General features: G+C 46.9%; 2 protein-coding genes across 10 annotated transcripts; both read left to right on the top strand.

Moving 5' to 3' along the window:
• The first annotated feature begins 3025 nt into the window (after positions 1 to 3025).
• Positions 3026 to 17936, top strand: RASSF6 (Ras association domain family member 6). 6 transcript variants are annotated; one of them, XM_085057883.1, is made up of 13 exons: positions 3026 to 3235; positions 4655 to 4762; positions 5302 to 5415; positions 7753 to 7842; positions 11922 to 12000; positions 12358 to 12509; positions 14283 to 14374; positions 14814 to 14998; positions 15101 to 15202; positions 15802 to 15853; positions 16393 to 16511; positions 16598 to 16695; positions 17043 to 17936. In XM_085057883.1, exons 4-13 carry the CDS (start codon positions 7772 to 7774, stop codon positions 17116 to 17118), a joined length of 1026 nt encoding a protein of 341 aa, XP_084914009.1. In that variant the 5' UTR covers positions 3026 to 3235; positions 4655 to 4762; positions 5302 to 5415; positions 7753 to 7771; the 3' UTR covers positions 17119 to 17936. The 6 variants fall into 6 exon arrangements, with proteins under 6 accessions (XP_084914009.1, XP_084914008.1, XP_084914010.1 ...); XM_085057882.1 differs by lacking the exon at positions 4655 to 4762; XM_085057884.1 differs by lacking the exon at positions 4655 to 4762 and having other exon boundaries at positions 3026 to 3187.
• Positions 17937 to 17996: 60 nt separating this feature from the next.
• Positions 17997 to 21477, top strand: LOC146437861 (uncharacterized). Of its 4 annotated transcripts, XM_085057890.1 has the most exons (6): positions 18043 to 18985; positions 19180 to 19287; positions 19827 to 19978; positions 20725 to 20975; positions 21150 to 21193; positions 21250 to 21477. In XM_085057890.1, the coding sequence occupies exons 1-3, from the start codon at positions 18334 to 18336 to the stop codon at positions 19922 to 19924; spliced, it is 858 nt and encodes a 285-aa protein (XP_084914016.1). In that variant the 5' UTR covers positions 18043 to 18333; the 3' UTR covers positions 19925 to 19978; positions 20725 to 20975; positions 21150 to 21193; positions 21250 to 21477. The 4 variants fall into 4 exon arrangements, with proteins under 4 accessions (XP_084914012.1, XP_084914016.1, XP_084914015.1 ...); XM_085057889.1 differs by having other exon boundaries at positions 20725 to 21040; positions 21150 to 21477; XM_085057887.1 differs by having other exon boundaries at positions 21150 to 21477.
• The last annotated feature ends 102 nt before the right edge of the window (positions 21478 to 21579 follow it).

The following is a 21579-nucleotide window of genomic DNA, read 5'->3' on the forward strand; positions in this document are numbered from 1 at the left end:
CTAAAGGTGTTTCAGATGCTTAGGTCAGACTTGCCCATCCAACGGTGGCTCATGAGGATAATGACAGTGAGACCTGCAAGCTGCTTTCCATGCAGGCAAAGGGCAGTACTTGGTAAGTTCCAATTCTTGATGCAATATTTAAAACCATAGCTTTTAGTACATGTAGAAATAGCTGAAATAACTTCAGCTCTGCTTCTTTTCTATTCCTTAAAAACTTGTGGCCCTCAAATCCACCAGAAGGTATGTGTGAGGGATTATGGCCCGTGACAGTGCATAAGACCTTGTGTGCACTGCATATTTCATTATCTGACCTAGTAATCTGCTACCCAGTTTCTGGTTTCTGAGCTTATCAGTTGTGGCTCCAGAACATGTCCTGGCACACAAGTATTGCTGTTGGCACTTGGGTGTGATGACAGAAAATAGTCTTGCTAAGGAGTGGGAGACCCTTTGCAGGCTAAATTCAGGTTTTAATTTCATTATTTGTTGTTATGATCATGCTACGCCTCTGGTAACATTTGTAATGAGAAGAAAAGAATTGGTCACTTGTTTTTTAAACTAAATTCAAGTCTTGTTAGATGGGGCTCTCCTTTTGCATTAGAGTAGCCAGCTCAGAAAATCCAGGAAGAATTTTCTGTGTTTGAAGTTAATGAGTTGCCTAGAAATAGGTGTTTGAAAACAGGATTAGGGATTTTCCTTCTTGCTATAAAACAAAGGAATATTTTGTCTTTATCAAAGTCCTTCCACTGAAGTGCAGCTCGTGTGTGTGATGATTCCATGGCAGCCTGCTTATTGTGATTGTCTACTACAAAAATAGAACAGGAATCTCTGTTTTTCCTGTTAGAGGTTCTCTCCTATCTTTAGCAGTCTGCTTGTTAATGATTTGAGGCCAAGTTATGAAGTAGCTCAACTCCAACTTCCGATTACTTATTAACTTAAAATTACTTAGTTATTAATCATGCAAGGAGCAGAAATGTAATACAGTCTGTAAAGACTCCAGGATCATCATGTTCCCTGCCTGTTCTAAAGGAATCATCCTTACCCTTTTGCTTAAGAGGTGAAATAGTATTACCAAGTCATGACTTGTTCATAGATTTCCAGGGCATGCAAACGATGTTGATTATGAAAGATGAAAAAATGGTTGTGCATTGATTATTTAATTTCTATGAAAGGGATCAAAGCATTGTTTCTTGGAGTTGACAGTAAAGCAATTCCTGCTCTGTGGCCCTGAAGGGCTGTTTCCCCTGTTCCCAGTCTGCACTGACCAGTCCTTCCCAAGTACTCATCAGGTAATGGTGTGTGACTCAGATGAGATGAGAAACTTGTCCATTGGTAGGAACAATTAAAGGGTGAGAGAGAAAACTAGAAACAAACCACAGCCATGCTGACCAGGCCAAGGTAAGAACTAACATACCTGGTTTTACTGGAAATGGGAACTGCAGGTTTTTATTACAATTAAAGGTTTCATTGCTTTATTGTATTAATTTCTTACTGAGACATCTTTGCATGAATCTAAGTACTTTAAGCATTGGGTTTTCAAAACTTGCTTGTTAAAAAAAAAAAAAAAAGCTATTCCTAGAAATCTGAGGTTTTGATTGCTTTTTAAGTTGAAAAGTTTTGGGTCAGGATGAAGCTTGATTTTTCCTTGGGGGAAGGGGGGTTAACATCACATTTCCCTGTTGTAAGACAATAGTGTGGTCTTCAGTCATAAAAATAGTCAGGTACCTCCTGGTGCCCAACAGCTTCAGGGTGTGAGTGTCTAGCAGGGTGGCAGACTTGTCAAAAACAGATATTTGACATTATCTTGGGTTAGAGACTTTATGGGGTGAGGCTGCTATTGTTCTCTGCTCCAGCTCTCTGATCCCAGAGCATCAGGCAGCATGCTCAAGTATCTGAAGCTGGGACAGGAAAAATCAAACCTCTGATTTTACTGCGATTGGGAAGCTGTGTGGATTTGTGCTAAACAATCACAATTGAGATGGAGCAGCTCCAGAGGTTGAGCTTGGCATGAAGCTCCAAGCCCCAGCATGGAACTTCTATGCTGTTGTGAACTGAGAAAAAAAACTCTTGCATGTTACTTCTCTCCGGTTTTTAGAGATTCTCAATGTTGTAAATACCAATGAGATCCTTATGTCAATATTTTCAAGGTGCAAAGCCAGAAACTGCAACGCAAACTTTAATCCCCAATACCAGGCTTACTGTGGTGTGTGTTTGGCAGTGTGTCTGTCTCTGGAGAGAAGTACATCAGACGATAGGATGTGATCAGGAATCAAATATTTTACTCTGTTCTGCCTCTCCCTAACATCAAATTGTGTAAAGCAAAAGTAACTTGATATTAATCAGTGCAATAATATGGGTGTGAAAGCAAATTCAGGTTTGGTGATTTTCATGCCAAAAATCATTTTCATGCCAAACATTTTCTCTGTGGCCCAATAACTTCTTGGTTTGGGGTTGATCTGGTGAATGAAATATTTGCTGGAAACAGATGGGCAAACAGTAGGAACTGGGAACGTGTGTCTTGGTTCCTTTTTTTTTTTTTAATAGCTTAAGCATCTGCGTATGCAATTTACTGCTGAGCAACTAAAGTACGAGGCAATGCTTTCCCTCTTACAGACACAACTCTTGCCCAGTAATATTCATAAGGGCATCGTACAGTTCAGCAAAAAAACAAGTGATCAAGCTGTGCTGTCACAATTTGTCATAATGTTCTAAATCCGTATATCTGCACTTGGGCGTGATCTGATGGATTGTACCAGCTATTGCCCCAAACAATGACGATGGGCATGCATCTGAGGGAAAGAGTACTTTATCCCGTGGATTAGAAAACAGAAGAGGTTAAAGCCCAACAGTGTTTTGGACACAGCATGTCCCACGGCATGCCCTGTCAGCAGATGATTCCAGGGAATCGGCAGGTCGCCTCTACTCGTAAAGTTAGTGATTAAAGCGTTAACCGGAGCCTTCTGGAGGTGGAACCGTGACTAAGGGCGGGCTCCTGTCAGCGTTTGGAGGAAGGAAAGTGGTAGGTAAATATTCCCGACGTGCACCGAGTTGCAGGGAGTGTCCTGAGCTTCCAGCATTCCCAGTTTGTTAAGCAAAATACTAATTACCAGCTCTGTGGGTCCCATGCAGCTGCAGAGGTAGCTGCCTGCCAGGGCCATGCTGCCATGCCCCTTGCAGGTTTCAGGGAAAGGTACGTGAAACTCCTCCTCTGCTTCTCCTGCTCGGATCGCCCGCCCAGGTAAGTGGAATGGAAAGCTGGAGCTGCTGTGCTTGCTGTGAGCTGCAGTGGCAGGGGAAGCAAGGTCCTTCGCAGTCACCCGGAACTCCAGTCAGACTCCTCTGGGGTAATTTGGGTGCCGGAGGGAAAGAGAAATGCTCGCTCAGAAATTCTTGTCAAAAGTTCCTGTGAGTCAGTAGTGATTAAAACGGGCGGGGAATGGGGAATGCTGCTGCTCGCTGTGCCCGTGGCCACGGTGAGCCCTCGGTGCCCTTCATGCGGTGCAGGTGATTCAGAGGTGACATGGGTGACCTTGTGCGCTCTTCTGGCGGCTAAAAGCGGCCTGTGCCGATCCTGGAAACGGAGAGGAACTTCTCCTACAAACGGGTAACACAGTGTTTGAAAGGTGTGCGAGCTGCGCTCTGGCAATGCCTGAGGGCAGGGAGCGTGTGGATCTCCTGGTTGTGACCGGGAAAGTTCGGGGCCATATTCCGATAAACCAGCTCACTGCTGGTTTTGTCAAATCCCATCCCGAGCCTGCCTGAGCAGAGAGCTTAGGCTGTGATTTGTACTTAAGTAGTGCTGTTAATGTTCTGTACTGAGCAGCTGGTATTTAAAATAAAGTGCGAAGAAATCTGAAAGTCCAAAAAAAAAAACAAAGCCATGATTTTTAGTGGGGAGAACACAATTGTTCAGAGTAAGTACTTAGTTTTAATTACCACCTTTTTCTTTGATGGTAGGGACATCTAACTTAAACAAGAAGAACAAAGGGAACATGAAGTCCATAGAGTATGTGACTATTAAAATTATTCTGCTGATACTGAGTTTATCTATCTGAAAAAAATCTTAAATTCGTCTATATAGAAACCAATAATGATCCAGAAATTTACTAAATACCAGATACTTGCGAGTTTAGAAGATGACTCAGCTGGATATGGTGTTGTGCCTATGCAAAGCTTTGTGGTGCACAAAATATTCAAAATATTCTGTGTGTGTGTAGTTCATAGCTGAGTTAACAGGCAGCTGAGCCTTGTGGCCTTCTTTCTGTAAAAGAAATGGAAGAGCTTTGCCCTATCGGGACTTCTGGAGTTTGGAAGAGTTTTGGCAAGCTCAGGGTCAAAATACGCAGAGATCTTTGTGGAGGTTTGGGGTTTTAGTTTGTCTAGCACTGGTGGGAGCTCCGTGCAGCACACAGCACTTTGTGATCCCTGTCTTAGCATATGGATGCACCAAGAAGCACACCCAGGCTGTTACACAAATTGAGGTGCTGCTTTGCTGCTCCTGCTTGGCTCAGATCTGGATTTTGGGTATCCCCCTCCTTCCAGTCCTCCCCTGCAGCTGCCTTTTTTTATCCTGGTGTAAAAATCTGGGTAGCCATTTGCTCTTAACTTATGCTTTGTCATTCCTGCACTCCACTGTCCCTGCTCTGTCCCCTTAAAGCAAATGATTTAAATATCACTGTACTGAATAAAAGGGAGCAAGTCCTCCTATCTGCCTCTCTCCTGACATTTGGACATTTTCTCTGGGGAAAAAGCCCCCACATTTCAGGTAGGATATGAATCTTACAGACAAGTACAGCTCATTAGCTTTGTGAGATTTGTCTTGTGCCCTGAATGTGTTGATGCTCTTGCAGTTTTGAAACGTGCACTGGTCTGTTTTTCCTTTTCCTAGACTCCTCCAATAGTTGCAGTCCTCCTCTAGAGATGCTCAGTTTGCAGCTGCCCCAGCTTTCATTTCTTCCTGACTTTCCCTTTGCTTTCCTTTCTTTCCTTCACTACCTAGTTCGCGTTTCAGTCAGTCTTCCTCCAAGCATTGTGTTTCTACTTGGTTAAGTCTCAGGCCAGCAGTTTGGTCCAGGCAAGTTCCCACTTTCCAGATGTAACCTATCTGAGGAAATTCTTCATGTCTAGTCCAGCTGAACATAATGGTAAAGCCACCTGTGTGACACCAAGCAAGTCAGGAGATGGCTTTGAGTAAATGGCACAGCCATATATTGCTGGAGCAGCTGGAAAATTAGCATGGTTTGGTTAGTTCAAATCAAAGGGAGCAATGAAAACACATTTCACTTCTGTTTGCTTCCTCAAAAGGACTACAGGGAAGTGACCCAGAAAGCAGCAAGACAGCAGGAGATGATGGGAAATCTACCAGCTTTATGGATTTAGGGAGCGCCAGTGCAAATATCCTGACATCTGCTGTGTCAGGTAATGGTGCTGGGGAAGTCACTGCGTGGTGGCAACACACTCTTTTAGAGCTTGGCTAAAAGTAAGGGCTGTGTGAGGTGTGCAGCCAAAATGTGCCCATGGGAGGGGTCCAGGGAGAAGTGGTTCGTCTCGGGGGTGAGTTGGTGGTGTGGAAGTGTTTGGTACAAGGCTGATAAGCAGAGCAGGTCACATAACTGAGGAAAACATGGTGAGTTGTGCTTCTGCAGCAGCCATAGGAGAGAAGTCTTTGTCCTTGATATTGGAGCAGTGAGGGAAAGAAAAGAGAAAGGCATTGGTGAAGAATTATCCCCATCACTACCTACTCTTCCAGTTGGATTTATGTTCAGCATTTCAATGGCACCCAGCTGATTTAAAACTTGTTCAAGGTTTTAAAGGTATTATTTAAGGTATTATTAAAGGTATTATTAATAATTATAAATTTTTTAAGGTAAATAATTTACTGGGAATCATGCACTGTGTAGCAAAACACAGTCTTCATCTTTTTTTATGTGTGTAAAGATCGCTTTTCTTCATGTGCAGAGGTCACCTTTTTCTTTCAAATGAATCATTTTAAGGCCAAATTCTATAGAAAAAAATGCAACCACAAGCAGTGAAGCAGTGCTGGAGCTTGCCAGTGTCTCTACTCTGCAGTTAAGAAAGGTGACTTGGCCATCCACTGCTCTTAACATGTTGTTTCGTGACAGGTAGGAGGAAGTTGAAGTGCATATTCAGTTATTCAGGTGCCAGCGTACGTAAACTCCTCTGCATCTTGTAAAATTGCCTTGAAATTACACTGACACAGGCAGCTGCTTCACTTAGAGGTCTTAAGTAAATCACATAAAATCAGATTTCAAGGTGTGGCCAGTGGTTACTGAGGTCATTTCAGAGGCAAAAACCCAGCAGTGGTGTACAGTCATGTATTCCTCACACACAAACTCATGTCTGTACAGAAATCCTTGGGCTTGTTTGGCTTTCAGGTATGTTTTTGTCTTGATGGATGTCACCCAAAGGACAAAGGGAGTGCTGCTCCTTTCAGTGAGCTGCTCACTGAGCACCGCTAGAAACCCCAGCTGTTCAGGTGAAGCTCATTTTGGTAGTGCATTCTGGGTTTTGGGATAGTGAAAGAACTTCCTGTACATTTTTTAGGGTGAAGATCTTGTATTTTATATGCAAAACTTTTCATTTGTCCACATAGGTTGTTTTTTAGAAGCTGTTTATCTATAACTGTGGAAAACTGGGGACATCTAAAAAAGCAGCTCAGTAGTGCAGTACGCAGAGCTGAGGTGTTTACTCTTTGCCCAGCCACGATCTGTTCAAGGTGGAATGTTTCCTAAATCAGTTTTTGGAAGGCTGCTTGTCATTGGGATTGCAGGCAATCAGCTACTTTGCAGATGTGTTTGACCAGGCCCTGTCCAATGCAGTCTGAAATCAGATTCAAGTCAATCCCCTGGCATGAGGAACAGCGGGCACTGAGTGCTGTGAGCCAAATTCCTGGCTCATCATGCCCAAATAAGATAAATGAAAGTGGAATGATCAACTTCCAGTGTAATCTTTGGAGATGTTCCTGCTTTTGATGAGATTCTTTGAGGTTTTTTTCTCTGCCATGTGTGATGCCACTTGTTCAGTTAAGTCTCCTCAGTCTGCCTTTTCTTCTAGTACCTGAGGGTGAAGGAAAGAGCCTAGACTCCATAATTAAGCTTATTGAGGAAGGCATTGTTGGAGTCTCGTGGGTCTGGCTCATTGCCTGCATAATGAGCTTGAATCCCAGTGTGGAAATCCGTAAATTGTATTGCTCCCTCCCTGAAATTACAGTCTTATTCTCTCTTTGCTATTCCACCTGCTTTCTTGTTGTGCTGCAGGACACTGCTAATCATCAGCACTCCTTCTCTTGCCTAGTTTGAGGAATCTGGACGAGGGCAGTTTGCTGAGTGATGATGTGTTTCAGTGACCCTGGCTAATGCTCTATCCGTAGTGCACAAATGGATCCTGACCAGTGCAGGAGCTGCTGTCTCAGACTGCTAACTACTCCAGCATAATCCTGGAGTTGAAGTAGTCCTAAAACTGCTTGAGAAAGTCCTTGTAGATGTAGTACTTGGGATTTAAAGTACTGTTGTGTACCTGATGGGAGTGGTTTATAGAGGTTTTTTTTTGAGGAGTGGGAAATATTTGGGTATTAAGGCAAAGTATGACATAGTCGAAATATGGTGTAGTGAGCCCTCAGCTTGAGTGTCCCAGCCTGTTTCACTTGGCCAGCTAAAGCTTTGTGCTTGGTTACTATTCCATCTTCTGTAGTAGCAGTAGTGGATATATTTAATTTTTTTTTAACATTTTGTTTAGATTCATCTCTTTTGAGTAAATGAAGAAAGTGACTATGAAGGCACAGCATCTGCCTTCTGTTTTCATCAATGAAGACAAGTTCATAACCAGGTAAATTATTAAAAACCCAGATATTTAATTACTTTGCAGCTTTCTTTCAAGTTATTCTGTGTTTCTTCCTTGCCAGGGGATCCTGTAGCAGCTGAGCCTGTAGCAGCAGCAATCCCTACCACTTAGTTTATTTAACCTGTCTGCAAAATAGAATTGCCCTTTATGTGGAATTAAAAGAACAGAGCATTAAACCTTTGGGTCTGTGGGTTTTGGTCATTAAGGAGAATAGTTCTTCTAGAGGATTCTGAAATAAAATGACAAGTTAAGGAAGAAGACCTTCCTATCTTGGAAATCTGTTGGAATTGACCATAAGTTCCAGAGCTGAGCTCTGCTTGTCTGCAGCTTGTGGTTTGGCAGCCCTGGATTGCAGGGAATCTGTGCGGAAAGACCTCTGGGCTGCCAGCTCTCTGCTGTGCTCAGGAAAGTGTCTCTTTCACCTACTTGTAAAAAAGCTTGGAACTGCACTCTGACTGTAGTTTGTGGGATGCTTTTCCACAGTTCAGTATCCCTGGGAGGAATTTTTCCTAACGCTGCCCCAAACTCTGAGCCACCTGGTGTTTAGCTCCAGCTCCTTTCTTATGGGATTATTTTTCCCCTGTTGGCAAGAGCACAGGAGCTGGAAGAAGGGCCACTGTTCTCTCTTCATTTCCATTGCTCTTGGTATTCCCATGGCAAAGAAACTACCTGTAGACTCAACCAGGGATGGGGTCTGTAATGGAGTTATAGTGCTGCAGTAGAGATTTGTTCCTGAATCCTGATACTTTCCTGTGTGGCTTGAGCAATGCTCTTGTTTTCTCCCTTTTCAAGGAAGGGTGTCAGGGCTTTGCCCAAGCACCCAGGGAGTGGATGCATCACTCCTTTTCTCTTCAAGAGTTGTTCCCTTTACACTGCTGCTAATTTGGGATGCAGTGCTTTTGTGTCAGAGGTAATTAATGTGTGTGAACTTGGCATGCAAAAGCCTGTGGAAATGTTCCAAGTGCACCAGTGTCTCTGGGGTTTTATTCCCCTATATACTTGCCTGCTCATGTGGTGAAATGTGGATCCTGGTTGAGACCTTTCTGCATGACAGCCATGGTTTAAACTTTCTTTGCCTTGCATAAAAAGAAATAAGTGTTTCAAGAACCACTGACATTCCATATGCACTCAGGCTTGCTTCCAATGCAATTTCCAGACTATCATCCCTCATCTATACCTTGAATCTGCTGTTACACTACTTCTCTTCCAGTTCTATCCTGCAAATCTTGCTGATGGGGCAAGCCTGCTGTTTGGGAATTGCACAATGGCTGGATCAAAAGGCTGACCAAAGCATGTGGGATGATTTGGCTGGCTGAACTGCTGCGTCTCCAGCATAACTGCCATAAATACTCACAGATTGTGCGTAGGGCTTGGGGCAGGAGAGGGCACAGGTGAGCTCTCCTGGGTTATTGTTTCCAGTGAGCAGTCTGGGCTCTGTTGTGGTTTACCACTGGGACACCTGACCTTGCAGCTCCTTTGTAGTACCCTGCTTTTGCTACTGAAGAAACTGGTGAGTCTGCAGTGCATGTTATGTTTTTGGGGTGAGTTGTTCTGCCAGTTACTAGGCTTTGGTTTCAATTAATGGCTGTGTTTGGCTGTTGTCACAAAGCTGCTGTGAAAAAAAGACTTGCAACACAACAGCTGCTGATTTTCCAGCTGCCAGACTCAGCAAGAGATGGCATCTGTCTCCAGGTTAGGGCAGAAGGAAGATGTGTTACAGCAAGACTCCTCCTGGAACTAGGTTGTTGCACATATTCCTTTCTGCGGCAAAAAGAAGGAAAATGTTTTTTTCTCTTATGTCTCCACTACACAAGGACAAACAAGTCAGAGTGAGCTGCTGTTAAATCTCTCCCTCAGGGCTTTTCTAATTGCCTGTGTGGTTTGTCACTGTTGGTTGCATTAATCCAAGGCTGAAACCTGAAAGATTTATTTATGCCAACTTCTGAGGAAGGTAATGGCAAGTTTTTCCAGGCAAGGGAAGAAACTGTGTGCAAATCTTGAGAGCCTGCTGTGACAAACAGAATCTGCTTCAGAGATGGGTCTTACCAGACCTCTTACTGCTGTTAGTCTGTGATTTTATTTGCCTTTACAGTCAACATGGACTAAGAGTAATAGGTGGGCCTCAGAGTGTGACCCAAGTCCTTATATATTCCTAATCCATCTTCAGGGAGCTCACCTTCCCGCCTTGCTACTTGGAAAAAACTTGTGAAATAACAGCTGTCAATAAAATGGTTGCCAAAGGCTGTGAAGTACAAAGAGACTTGAGTTTGCAGCATCTCTCGAGCAGGATCAGCAGGTCTGTCACAACATCTGTCAGACAGAACTGCCTATCTCCTACTTGGCTGTTAATCAGGAATTGCATCTGGAGCTTGCCTGTTTACGAGGCCAAAACGTGCTTAATCTTGCTTACCTGTAGCCAGTGTGATCAGAACTGGGCTTGTATCTGATTGACATCCAAGTCTGTTTGCATTCCCTTGTGGTGGGATGACCTGAATACAGTGCCTCACAGCTCACGAGACACAAAGAGCCTGTCCTGAGCTATTTCAACACAATGGAAAGAAGGGGTTTTGCCGCCAGTATTCTGAGTATTTAAGACCAAAGTGAGTTGAAGTAAATGTTGAAAATCCTTGTTTGAAGTCCAGCACTCTGTTGATAAAGCTAGTTAAAAAATATTTTTGTGTGTGGAATTGCAGTCATGTAAAGTAAATAATTTACATCCAGAAAATTAGCAGGGAATGCAATGAACCTTGAGTTTAGTGGTGCAGCCCTTGTCCTCATTTTACCTGCTAGGTAAAAGCCCAGTTGATCTTTTCCCTTCTTACCATGGGAAAAGGCTCACTAAGCAACAGGACACTGCTCTGTTTATTAAGTGGTGCCAGGGAGAGCTTTCCATGTTCATGCTCTGCATGGCCCTCTGCCCCAAGCACAGCATGCCCATGCTACCTGCCTTCCTGGTTGTCCTGGTTCCCTCTCTGGTGTGTGGGGCTGCTAGGCCCAGGGCATGGCCATGTTCCTGGGGCCTCACCCCATGCTGGGCTGTCAGTTCCTCTGGGGCACTGTTTCATTTAAAACTGGAGGAGTTGTAGCAGTGCTTCTGGCAGTACAGGGGTCCTGAATAGCTTCAGCAGCTCTTTGAGGAGCTCATGGTGCAGAGTTTGCAAGTGCTGTTTGTTCAGTCTGTGGGCCTGCTGTTCCAACAGCTCACACGAGACACAAATGTGGAAATAACAGGCATTATTTGGAAACAAACTTGGCGTCTTCACACATCACTGCGAGGCAGGATATTAAAGCATTGTAATCATTAGTCCATAAGGAAGAATTCGTACACTTCCATGCAGTTGTTCCCCATAGTTAATTACCTCTGCTGGTGGGAATTGCTTGCTTGAATTACACTCTTAAGTCATCTTTAAGTGGTGTGGGGAAGAGTGTTTCATTCTCAATGGCCTTGAAATACCTTTCAATTAATTCTGTCACTGTCCAGCCCTGCTTAACCTGAGCTGCAGCTGGCTGTTTGTCTCTGTGGCTCCTTGCTGGTTGGCAGAGGTTCTCTTCATCTCCAGTCTTTCTCCTCTCAGCAAAGACTTGGTGCAAAGCTGTTTTGTTTCAAGCAGAGTGAAACAGAAATATTAGACATCCTGTAGATGTTTGGAAATAAGAAGAAGTATCTGAAGCAATATTAAAACCGAATGGAAGCCATCATGCAGGGAAAACAAACTGTAGCCTTGTGAAGATAACCTGCAACATTGGTGCATGGGGATATTCTGTTTGCTTCCTCGTCATGACTGCTGCAGAGGTGCAAAGTACAAGCTATGCTGGAGTAGTGTTATTAAGGTCATGTGAGACTGACTGATTAATTTCCTCTGGGTCTTTAAAGAAGCAACTTGTGAAGCAATCCAGTAACTTGACAAAACTTTACTCTCAGGAAATGATGTGTTGGTCATTAATAAACCTGTACAAGGATGCAGTGGGTAGCTCAGGTATGGGGTGTTACTCTGCCACATACCACCTGCATTTTACAGACAGAGATGTTAAACATTATTTTTTCATTGTGATCTTTATTCTAGAGAACAGCTCAGTTCTCTTCTGAAGAATTATAACTCTTACTATTCAGATCAAGAGAATCTGCAACTGACATATAATCAGGTAAGGATTTAAGGGAGAGAAGCTCCACTAATCTGGACATACCAGATTAGTGCTCTCTTCTCCTCACAGCACTGGACTCCAGCACTTGCTGTGGTGTTTTTGTTGCATGACATGTTCCATCAAAAATAATAAACCAGAGCTGGTTTCCTAAACTGATCAGGTCAGCTTCAGCTTTGGCTGTTTTGGAAGTAGCTCGAAACTGAGGTTACACATTCTCCGAGTAATCTGTTCCAGGCATGTGTCAGCCTCAGTGATTTCATTGTATTCCTGTTCCTTTGAGGGGAAATTGAATATTATTAGTTGATTGTTTTTACTCAGTTGTTATGCAGCACTCACTATTTTGTTATTTTTCTCCAGCGAGAAGGAAGCACACCATTCATTGAAGGAATCCTCTCGATATTCTGGGGAGTACGACATCCTATCCGATTAAAAATTCAGGATGAGAAGCAGATACCCTCTTTTGTAACCCTGAAGTCAACAGAGAATGTGGGTTTGTTCCCTAGCAAAAGGTAATGTATGAACTTCCCTAAGGAGGCTAGCATTGCAAGAAAGCTCATGCTGTGGCTTCAGTGGATGTGGCTGGCTACACTGGATATCCCAGATTCCCCAAAGGTCTTGGTGGTTGATGTGCAGCAGAGCCTTTCAGAGTTTCTGCTGGGCAGAAAGGTGTGTGTTTGTGGCATCTTCATTTGGCTGAGGAGCTGGAGAAGGCTGCTCTTTTTCATGGGGACTGACTATTCCTCTATAAGGACAGGGAAATTGATGTATATGGAAATATAGGAAAAGACCCAAACAAACCCCTTGTGTTTCCATGTACACTTGATACTGGTAGCCCCTGAAAGGCCTCATGTTGCTGCACACACTAGAGCATGAAGCCAAAATCTGGTAGGTAAGTGCTGAGGGATTGTCTGTCCCAGATGAGATTCCCAGGTATGTCAGATGTGGAACCATTGCTGCTCAGGGGAATTTCAAGGCAGGGAATGAATACTGGCTTTGTCTGTGCAAAATCTAATGTAAAAACCCCTTAAAATGCCCACGGACCAGCTGTTCCAGGCTGCTGCCAATTTTATATCCCAATGTGTTGTGACTGGCTGATACAGGTACTCAGTGTACTTTTTGTTTTGAACACTCTTTCCCCAGCCTTGGTTGGTGAATTTGATGAGGTGGATCTGAGTCTTGTAATACAGAGGCAGAGCCAATGTTCACCCTGAATGACTCCCTGATAAATTGTGTATTGCAGAGTTTCTTTTCCTAATTACTTACTGTCTTAGATTGATTGTGGGTCATGGTGGAACTGGGGATTTAATTCTGCCATCCTTGCGGCTGTGGAGTTCCAGTAACGTCTTCTTCCCTATCTCTGGATGTTGAAATTCAGGGATGAAGTTTGACAGGAGTAACTTGGAAAGGACCTGAGTTTTAGGCAAATCTGTCTCTCTGTTTACCTTGACCAGGTCTGCTGGTGTGGGTGCATGTGGCCTGCAGGGCAGTTCTTACAAAACTTCTAATTGGTGGAAATCTGTACATTAAAGTAAACATTAACTCATGATCCCAGAAATGTGGGGCTGCCCTGACATGCTTTAAGGTATGCAGAGCAGCTTGGCTGTCTGATCTTAAATGAACTTGGTAAATGTGTGGAATACAACCTCTTGCATTGATTGGCATGTAAATTGGGGGCAGCTGAATGTTATTGGAAATATATATATATATATACACACACACATGAAATTAATTTTTAATATTGGCCTACAAATTGTTTTTTTTCTCAGAGCAGTAACTGGCTGGAGACTTCATGCTGAAGAGTTTAGGCAATGAATTATGGAAATATTGACAAAAATATAGTTTTTCTGACAGCTGGATGGAACTTCCTACACTCACACACAACTGGTTTGGACAGCACAAGGGGCTGTGTTTAATTTAATCTGTGAAACAGACCTAAGCTCTGTGACTATTTAAACAACAGTATTTGTGTACCTGCCTGGTAGTCTTTGTGTGATTAATCCAGGGTGTTGCTGTAAAATAGATCAGGAATTACTGCAAGTTGTTTCCATTATGTCCTGGTTGATGTTTGACAGGTTCTAAATTGGATATTTTTCATTTAGGATCCCTGGTCAGGCCATATTTTTATAACTGATTTTATTATCACTTAGACTAAAATTACCATGCTGAAGTCTGTAACTTGAGCAGGGATAGAAATGGATTACAGGAATCCTGACCACGGGATAAACTGAAATCACTGAGCTAATGAGGAGCAATCAATGATAACTACATGTTTGATCTTTCAGGGGAATGACTCGCTGGGGAGAATTTGATAATCTCCATCACATCAGTGGGGAGACACTGAAGTCTACTGAGGAGCAGCCAGACCTTGAGCAAAGTTAGTGTCACTAGTCTCACGTTAACAAAAAATTCTGTCTTCTGTGATGGAGCAAAACGAATCTCACACATCAGGCCTTCCCTGCCAGTGAAGGGAAATCTCTTTGCTCTGTGTAACATGCACTGCAAGCTGGGGAAACTGACTTCGGGCTGGTTAGGGCCAACATTGCTGTGCAGGTGACTTGGTGAACAGCCAGTGGGACTGAGCTGTGCTTTTATCCAAGAGATCATTCCCAAGGGAGCAAAATAGCAAACTGAGCCACTGCAGTCAGCCTATTCTTCATCATATACCTATGCCTTGTTCCCTTCCTGCTCCACCCCCATAAAAAAAAAATAAATAAAGAGTAAATCCCTTCGCCAAGAGCCTCCTTCCTCTGGCGGTGCTGGCAGGGAGTGGGGAGCAGCTGCACACGGTGCTGATGTGGTTTTATTCTGTCCAGGTTATCCATGTTATGAAAGTCACACACTGAAGTCCAGGAGTGAGCAGGATCTCGAGTGTGCCACCCTGCCCCGGACCAGCAGTGATGCCACGGCTGTGCGGAAGAGGACCAAGCTCCCCACGATCACCAGGACAGAAGTAGAAACTCACAGGTTCTCAATCAATGGCCACTTCTACAACCACGAGGTAGGAATTTTTAGACTTGGCTTTGTCACCTGAGGGACTGGGAACCCTGTCCAGTGAGTTTTACCTCATGCTCATGCTCTTGCATGACTGTTCTTGTTCCAGACATCAGTTTTCACTCCGGCTTTTGGAGCAGAAACCAAAATAAGAATCAACAGCCAGATGAGAACCAGACAAGTGATAGAACAGTTGCTTCGTAAGTTTAAGGTAACTGCGCTGGCAGGAGGAAATGTGGCCATGTTCTGGAATGTTCATTCTGGTATTCACTCCAGCACTGCAGGAAAGACACGGAGTAACTGGGCGGGGATAGTGCGTGGATTGGAGTGTAAAAAAACCCATGTGGGTAGTTTTAAATGCCTGGGTTGGGTTTATTTTACCAACGTTTCATGGCTCTCAGAGGCTAGAAAAGTTGCACTGGGTGCGTGGTGAGCGGCGAATGGAGAACTGCAGAACCTCTTCTGTCATGCTGCCGCGCTTCCAGCATTCCCGGGGCAGGGAAAGGCTGCTCATTGTCCATGGAGGTGCTGCCCTCCAGCGGAGAGCCCCGGGACAGAGCCGGGGTTCCCGTGTGTTACTGATTTGGGAAGCGTGGGAATGTAAGGGTTAGGGCAGGCACAGGGACGATGAACATTGCACCACAGCTTTCTGTCTTAGCCAGATCCAGCATCCTTTAACTCTTCTACAGACAGGATCCCTGTCTCAGGCTTTGATCCCAATGTCTGAGCTTAGACACACAGGGAATACGTGCTGAGAGGGAAATGCTGGGAAGGTCTGTGAGTCTGAATGGATTTTCTGTTGTTTCACAGATAGAAAACAGCCCCCATGAATTTGCACTTTACATTATCCATGCATCTGGAGGTAAGCCAGACACTGCTGACTGACCACTTACTTCATCTCTAATCATCCTGTGTGTGTGTGTGGAATGTGTCCCTTGGAATGACAGGAGTCATCCCAGGCCTCTGTCCTCTTTTGGACAGTGTATGTGTGGTGTGGCATTTTGCCTTCTCCAAGGACCCTTCAGAGATGTCTCCTCTGGAGAGGAAAAGCTGAATAATTGCGTTGTGGGCCCTTTCAGCTGACAGCTTTGGATTGCATTTGCTGAGTTCAAAGTACTCATTTTTCAGTGGAAAAAAAAATGTACTTCCATAGCAGTTTACTCTGACTTTTTCAGGAAAAGGGAGATTAGGTCTTTATTAATGGGAACACCTGAGAGAATGGGAGGGAATGGAGGGGGAAGGTACCTTACGTGGCACAGTATTAGGGACCTGTTGGGTATTTGGTAATTGCACTTGAGTCAGTATGGGATCTGTGTCAGGAAAAAAGGCTCATGGCTGCAGGAGGTAGATAGAGCCCCTGTGGTGTGTTCCATGTTTCATGACACTGCTTTTAAATCCCAGAAAAGAAGCAGCTGAGGAGTGGAGATGTTCCCTTGCTGCACAGGCTGCTGCAGGGACCCTCTGAGAAGATTGCCAAGTTGTTTCTCATGGATGGGGATGTGGAAGAGATCAGCAGTGATGTATGTATATGCTCCATTCTGATAGCTCATGGAATTTTTCTCAGTGACCATGGTTAGTAGTGCCTTTCTTGTCTTCTCCCTGTTAGGTTGCTCAGTACATTTCATTTCATCTTCCCTTCTTGGAATCGATTCTGCACAGAATAAATGAAGAGGAGAAGCAGGAGATTCAACAGACAATTGAAAGGTAAATAGACATAAAATGAGGGGCGTCACAGAGTCCAGGTGTCCCTTTAAAACTTGTGGTGAATGGCAGGAATTCCTCTGGCAGTACAGAGGTACAAGGTACAAGCCAGAGGGGCTCCCTTATTTGTGAGCATCTGAGTCCTGAGGCCAGGAGCACTGAGAGGCTACAGCAGCCACAGATCTGTTACTGGATGATGGGCTGATAATCATGTTGAATCAGTGTCCAGGAAATGTTTAGAAAATAATAAACTTGCCTGCATTAGGAAAGTTTTCCTTGCTGTTTGACCAGCTCATTAGAATTTGGGTTGAAAGTTTGCAGAGGTTATTTAAATGCATTCTCCCTCTCAGGTACATGAAAGAGAAGCACCTGATATGGCAACACCTTTGCAGTCGAACTGTTAAAAAAACAGAGACTACAGTATGATGGGAATGAGCCCCTGGGAACACCCTGGGAATAGCCCCCTGGGAGCGCCTGGGTGTGCTTAGGGCAGTCACTGTGCTGCTGGATTCTGTGGGCTGGGACTGAAGAGTGCCTCAGCCTCAGAGTGTACAAAGTGTGGAGGTTTCTCCTCGCCGTTAAACAACTGCAGCTGCCCCCACTGCTGCAGCGCTGCGATGCAGGTTGGAGCCACCTAAGGAGATGCTCTACATCCCCCAAACAACAGATGCTGAATCTGACTTGGAACTTAGGGGAAAAATCTCCTGAAAACCCCAAGGCTTAAATCCTGCTGATATATGACCTGGTACCAGGAGGCTGGCACAGAAAAATACTGCAATAACCAATGTGTTGATAGAAAATATGCAAATTAAGTATATGGTTATCCCTCTATTAGAGAAATACTGATTTTTTATTAGCAGAAAGCTTTTCAGTAGAGCCAAGTGGCAGAAGATATTTATGTATTTAAGACTGCAGGTAAAATTTTCACTTAAGTTATAAAATATCCATGCAGCACGCCTGAAATCCCACTGGTTTTGGGCTGGTGGATGCTGAAACTGCTTAAGCTTTGAGCTACTGTTAGAAAAACATAACTGGAAACCCTCCCTCTTAGGAGCTGCTCAGCTCTTAGCAATGAGAGAGAATTTATCCCTGAAATACCTCATAAACTGCAGAGTAAGAACCCTGACTAAACACTGTTGTGTCCTGAAAGGCATCTCAGCATCTTTTGTAGTTGGAATAAATTATTGTCTTCCTTCCTGTGCTACTTATGGGGAAGAATGAATAAAGACTGGATGTAAAAGAGTAGACCCAGGTTCGTGTTCCTCTGTAATCAAATATGCTGCAGAAATGAGCCTCTTCAAGTGTGTGAAGGTCCATGTGTTGGTGCTCTGCTCAGAGAGCAGTTCCACACAGCAACTGGTCTCGTGAAATGCGACCCAGCCGCCCGCTCTGCACGCCGCGCCTCTCGGGCAGCAGCGGCCGTTCCGCGGCACGGAAGGGGTGGGATCCGTTCTCCCAGAGAAGGATGAGGCACCGAAGCCCGGTGCCGCCGTGCGGTGACACGGGAACATGCCGGGAGCGAGCAGGGCACTGCCGTGGGGTGACACGGGAACATGCCGGGAGCGAGCAGCGCAGCGCCGTGGGGTGACACGGGAACATGCCGGGAGCGAGCAGCGTGCCGCCGTGGGGTGACACGGGAACATGCCGGGAGCGAGCAGCGCAGCGCCGTGGGTGACACGGGAATATGCCGGGAGCGAGCAGGGCAGCGCCGGGACACGAGGCTGGGCTGGGAGGGGCCGCGTCACTGTCACCGCGCGGCCGCCAGAGGGAGCCATGGCGGGAGCGCGGGGCGCTGAGCGCGGCGGGGGCGGAGCGCGGCCTTGCTTGGGGCATGCGCAGTGCGCGTTTGCCGGCGGGACTGTGCCGGGAGCTGCGGCCTCGCGGGAGCGGGAGCGGGAGCGTCCCTGCGGCAGTGGCCGGGCTGGAGCGGGAGCCGGGAGAGGCGGAGCGTCCCTGCGGCAGTGGCCGGGCTGGAGCGGGAGCCGGGAGAGGCGGAGCGTCCCTGCGGCAGTGACCGGCTGGAGCGGGAGCCGGGAGAGGCGGAGCGTCCCTGCGGCAGTGGCCGGGCTGGAGCGGGAGCCGGGAGAGGCGGAGCGTCCCTGCGGCAGTGGCCGGGCTGGAGCGGGAGCCGCGCGCTGCCCGGGCATGCCGCGTGGGGCAAAGGAGCCGCTGCCGCCGGGGCTGGGGCTGCTGTGCTGTGAGCCTGCTCTTCTCCCCCGGCAGGACCGTGCGTGTGGAGAGACCTTTGTATGTCTGCGGGGATGGACGAGGCGTTGCGGAGCTCGGGCCCAGGGTGAGTGTGTGCTCTCCCAGCGTGCGGCTCCCGGGCGGCGTGGCGGGAGCAGCCGTTCCGAGGCTGTGCCGGGAGCTCGGGGCTGCCCCCGGGCTGGAGCCTCTCCCGCAGGAAAGTGTTACAGGTAGAGAAGGGAGCCAGGCAGCGCTCTGGAATTTTGTACCTACTCAAGTGTCTTCCAAATGTATTCGCAGAGATTCGGCTGTGGAGAAACTGCAGAGAAGGCTGCCCTGCACAGCTGCCCAAAATGGGCTTCCCCCGACGGGGCAATTGCAGCCACCTGGTCATCGCTGTGAAATTTGGTAAGTGTGGGGAAAGGTTTCCTGACTGTCCCTGTCTCCCAGCAAGCTGTTCCTGGTTGTCCAGAGGCCCTGCCTGGGCAGCCCGGCTCGGCACAGCTCGGTTCCTGCTCCCAGGCTCACCGGAGGGAGGCAGAGCCACCAAACTGCAGGTCAGGCTGGAAAGGGGCAGGTGGGGCCTGCAGCCACAGCAGGGGGAAGAGGAGGCAAAGCCTCTACACCAGCCCGGGGCCCAACCTGCCCGGGAGAAGCTTCTGAGAGGCACTGGGGCTCTTGTTTGCCCGGAAAGCTGCAGCGATCGGGTGCTCGGGGGGGCTGACCCGGCCCCTGCAGCACGTGTAGAGAAAAGGGGGGAGCACGGGGCAGGGAATGACCCACAGGGCTCGGCTGCAGCCCTTAAAAACAGGGTCTGCTTTCACCACTGGGTTTTTCTGCCTGCAGGGACCTGTGGTGTGGGTTGGGAGCTCTTGCTGGGGCAAGAGCTTCATCTTCCAAGAGGCAAAGCTGCAGTCTCTTTCTCACCAGGGACTGTCTCCATGCAGGAAACAGCACAGGGGACTGGCTGAGGGGCTCAGCCTGGGACATGACCCCAGCAGGAGCAGCCCTGGGCACACCGACACGGGAGGATGAGCCCAGGTGAGGAGCATGGCCCCAGCGCAGCACCGGGAGAGGCTGGCACAGGAGGGCATATCTGGTGAGTTCTGTGACACATCTGCTGCGCTGTTGGGGAATGTGGCAGGGTGAAGCAGGAAGGAAGGAAGGAAGCAATGCCCCAAATGCACATGAGCTGAGGAAGTTGTGCCAGGCTGTGGTTGAGGAGAATATGGTGTGCTGGTGGCTTCTGGTGCTGGCCCTGCTGCGGGGCAGTTTGGGGCTGGCACCACTGCCAGGCTGCAGCAGGGTCAGGGTTGTGGCTGTGCCCTGCTTCTCCACTGTGCCTGGCTATTCCCTTGGAAGAAAAGGGTTGTGCTTGCGGATTTCTGGCTGTGTGGCACGTCCTGCTGTGGTGTGGTTTGGGGCTGCACTGGCAGTGCTCCTGGACAGGGCCCTGGTTGCAGGGGGATCAGGACAGGAATTGGGGCTGGCATTCAGCTGTGCCAAATAATTCTGGCACCCATTTGCTGTGAAGGGAGCTGAGAGAAGGTGCTGCACCAGAACTGCACCAGGGTGGCTTCTCCCCACACCATCAGCAATCACCCAGCATGTGCTAGTGCTGGTTTAGCTTCTGATCATGGACAGGCTGGGGACAATCCTGCCCTGCTCCCCCTCCAGGGGGGCTTCTGGTTGTTCTGGGCCCTTTGTGGGGCCCAGATAATTTAATTTGATATTTAGTGTTGGGCTTAGCCCAGCTGTGTTTGATATTTGGCCCCGTGGCTTGTTCAGGGTGGGATCAAGGTTTGTGCTGTGCACTGTGGCAACTGACTGACCCCCTTTTTGCAGAGACAGAGGAGATGCTGCTGTACCACATCCCTAGGAGAGCCTGGGGTCCCTGCCTCACTTCTGCTCTCAGGAACAGGACTGGGAGAGACCTCCATTTGGACAGTGGCACCTGGCGTGGCTTTAATCACCAGTGGAAGAGGCTGGGCTCCCTGCTGCTCAGAGCTCCTGATAAGGGACATCGATGCCTGGTTTGGAATCCGGGGTGCAGCAGTTTCAGCTCCAGCCACAAGATGGTTTTGCTCCAGCTGCAGGTAAGCTCAGCTCTCCCCCAGGGACACTTATTACAGCTCCAGCTGATGGACACTCTGGACAACAGGTATTCCTGATTCCTAACAGCTCCTGCTGCTGGGCCCTCTGCTGACTTACTGGTCAGGATATTTGAGGACCCAGGTGATTTCAATTCCTTCTGCTTGTTTCACTTGCAGGTGAAATCTGGTCCAGCCTTTTAAGCTCCAGCTCTGGCTATGGAGTGTTCTTCATTCCAGTTCTGGCTCTGAGAGATGCTCCAGTTGATGGCTGCTCCAGTTCATTCCAGCTCTGGCTCTGAGATGCTCCAGTTGATGGCTGCTCCAGTTCAATAAATGCTGCTTCTTGTTACAAGCCAATTTAAAACTCCAGCTAATTGCAGTTCTCTGGGCTTTTGGCCAAGTTGTAAATCACTCACTGTCATCAATTGCATATAACTATCATAATGTTATTGTTTAAGTATAAGTAACAACTGTTGTACACAATAAACAGTTGGACATGGAAAAAGGGGTGAAAAGTGCTTTTCGCTCCTGAGACTATCTCGAACCCTTAAATCAGCCTGGTGCATGCCAGCGTCCCTAAGTTTGGGGACCAAGGTGACCGGACCCC

The sequence above is a fragment of the Lichenostomus cassidix genome, chromosome 4 (assembly GCF_008360975.1).
Source record: "Lichenostomus cassidix isolate B80296 chromosome 4, HeHo_3.0, whole genome shotgun sequence".
In the NCBI taxonomy this organism is placed as follows: Eukaryota; Metazoa; Chordata; class Aves; order Passeriformes; family Meliphagidae; genus Lichenostomus; species Lichenostomus cassidix.

Bases quoted from the DNA above. Each gene is read 5' to 3' on its own strand.
- LOC146437861 (XM_085057886.1), top strand. From the start codon at position 18,334: ATGCCGGGAGCGAGCAGCGCAGCGCCGTGGGTGACACGGGAATATGCC. The intron at 18,986-19,179 runs GTGAGTGTGTGC...ATGTATTCGCAG, and splicing joins TTGCGGAGCTCGGGCCCAGG to AGATTCGGCTGTGGAGAAAC. The intron at 19,437-19,826 runs GTCAGGCTGGAA...GTCTCCATGCAG, and splicing joins GCAGAGCCACCAAACTGCAG to GAAACAGCACAGGGGACTGG.
- RASSF6 (XM_085057880.1), top strand. From the start codon at position 3,162: ATGCCCCTTGCAGGTTTCAGGGAAAGGTACGTGAAACTCCTCCTCTGC. The intron at 3,236-11,921 runs GTAAGTGGAATG...TCTTTATTCTAG, and splicing joins TGCTCGGATCGCCCGCCCAG to AGAACAGCTCAGTTCTCTTC. The intron at 14,999-15,100 runs GTAGGAATTTTT...TTCTTGTTCCAG, and splicing joins GCCACTTCTACAACCACGAG to ACATCAGTTTTCACTCCGGC.